The 1,758-nt window shown below is 32.5% G+C and overlaps 1 protein-coding gene across 1 annotated transcript in view; it reads left to right on the plus strand.

The window, feature by feature from the left end:
- Nucleotides 1-558: 558 nt before the first annotated feature.
- LOC111088985 overlaps nt 559-1,758 on the plus strand; it is a gene marked incomplete at its 5' end in the record, with an annotated part of 5,759 nt that continues 4,559 nt past the window's right edge. The window contains one exon of the mRNA XM_022400487.1: nt 559-635. Coding sequence (XP_022256195.1) covers nt 559-635 — 77 coding nt within the window. The remainder of the gene's footprint in view (nt 636-1,758) is intronic.

The following is a 1,758-nucleotide window of genomic DNA, read 5'->3' on the forward strand; positions in this document are numbered from 1 at the left end:
CGGCCCGCGGGCCGTAATTTGGTGATTCCTGACTTAGTGTATAGAATAGTTGTTTTTTCTATTTGTGGACTTTTTTCTCACTCATTGTTTCTGAAATTTGCATATAAAAATATGTGTTCTGGTTCTCATTGTTGTGGGGATAAATTTTCTAACAATGTTGAAGCTTATGGAAACATTATATATTAAGCCTTAAGCCTTAAGTTTTACCATTGACCACTGAGATGCGAAAGTAACGAGAGAACATCTTATATTTATAAACCTATCTCCTAAACCTTCCGTGTGACAAAGGCTAATCATGTTTTGAAAGTTAATAAACATAACAGTCAAGTCTAGTAAAACAATTTTTAAATCTTATTTTTTTACATTTTTATTATTTCAATGGAAACATTGCCACAATAATTCAATCAAAAGTTATATACTTTACTATATGTCCGTTTTTGTATTGTTTTTTTTTTTAGGTTTTTGTAGAATAGTCCCTTTATGATCACATTTACATCAAAAGTTGTGATGCGTGTTTATATATTTTTATGTCCATAACACACATATTTCTTTTTCCAGGGTTTTTAGAAAGTCTGAAAAAACTGACTCCTCTAAAATAGAATTAAACTCGTATGTATTAAAGAATTTATCAACAGGTACGTAAGATCCCTAAGCAAGCACTTAATATACAAAATATTGGATATATACTTCATATTTAAAAATTATTGTTGAAGACATGTAAGCAACTTCGAGTTTATGTTAGTTGATTAAGACTCATTAAAGCCTAAACTTATCTTCAACTGAGTCACACAACAAATCCATATGTCCGATAACTTCGGGGGCCTATTCCGTTTTCGAAGGAGACCCTTTCAATCAATACCATACCTACTTAGACTCGTTTTGAAGTCTCACATAAATAACATTTTAGCTGCATTTAAGTTTGGCAATAATCTAATCAATTTTGATTGACAGGTCTCGTAGGCAGCAGCTTATAACAAGGTGTATTGCAAATGATAATACACACTTTTCGTTTTATAAACATGTACTAAGCAGATTATGAAATATGTTTTATTCTACAAGTATGATACATTAAGTACTATATAATAATTTACCAACAGTGTCCCGAAAGAATATCCCTTTAGCTAGTAACTGACTTTTTAGCTGCAGCATAGCGGCTCATAGAACGGCTCTGAGTTTGTTTTTGTTTTTTCATGTAAAAACCTTCAGCTCATAGCTTCGTCATCTTTTGACGGAATTGAGATCTAATTACAGTTTTTGGACTCAGGAGGTCAAACCCTTTTGTTTGATGTATTTGACCATGCCTAAGATCTCAATGGTTAACTTACTCTAATCCTGCCTAAAACAAATTTAATTTGAGGGTAGGCTGGTAGAGATTCTGATGAGTTATAAAATTGAATGGGTGGGACGCGCGCTCCACGCTTTGTATTGCTGGCGCACAAAAATAAGGCTAATAAAAAGGAAACAAAAAAATGTCATATACATTAATTTACTCTAAACCTGTCTAAATGAATTTCAAGTGCCGAGGCTATTGAGAATTCCCTTTTGTTTCTGGCAATTTCTATTCGAATTTCATGGAAATAGGTTTAATAAGATGTATAAATATAAATAAATACCATTAGAAGCCTGTTGTCGGCATTAGGTCATGCATACCTTGTAAGATAAGTAGATATGAGACTGAGCTCTCATAGTATGAGCATTCGAGATATTTCAGCTAACTTTTTTTTTATTATTCCTAGTAAACTTCCAGGGGACCCTAAG

This window comes from Limulus polyphemus, unplaced genomic scaffold, assembly GCF_000517525.1.
Source record: "Limulus polyphemus unplaced genomic scaffold, Limulus_polyphemus-2.1.2 Scaffold4927, whole genome shotgun sequence".
NCBI lineage: Eukaryota > Metazoa > Arthropoda > Merostomata > Xiphosura > Limulidae > Limulus > Limulus polyphemus.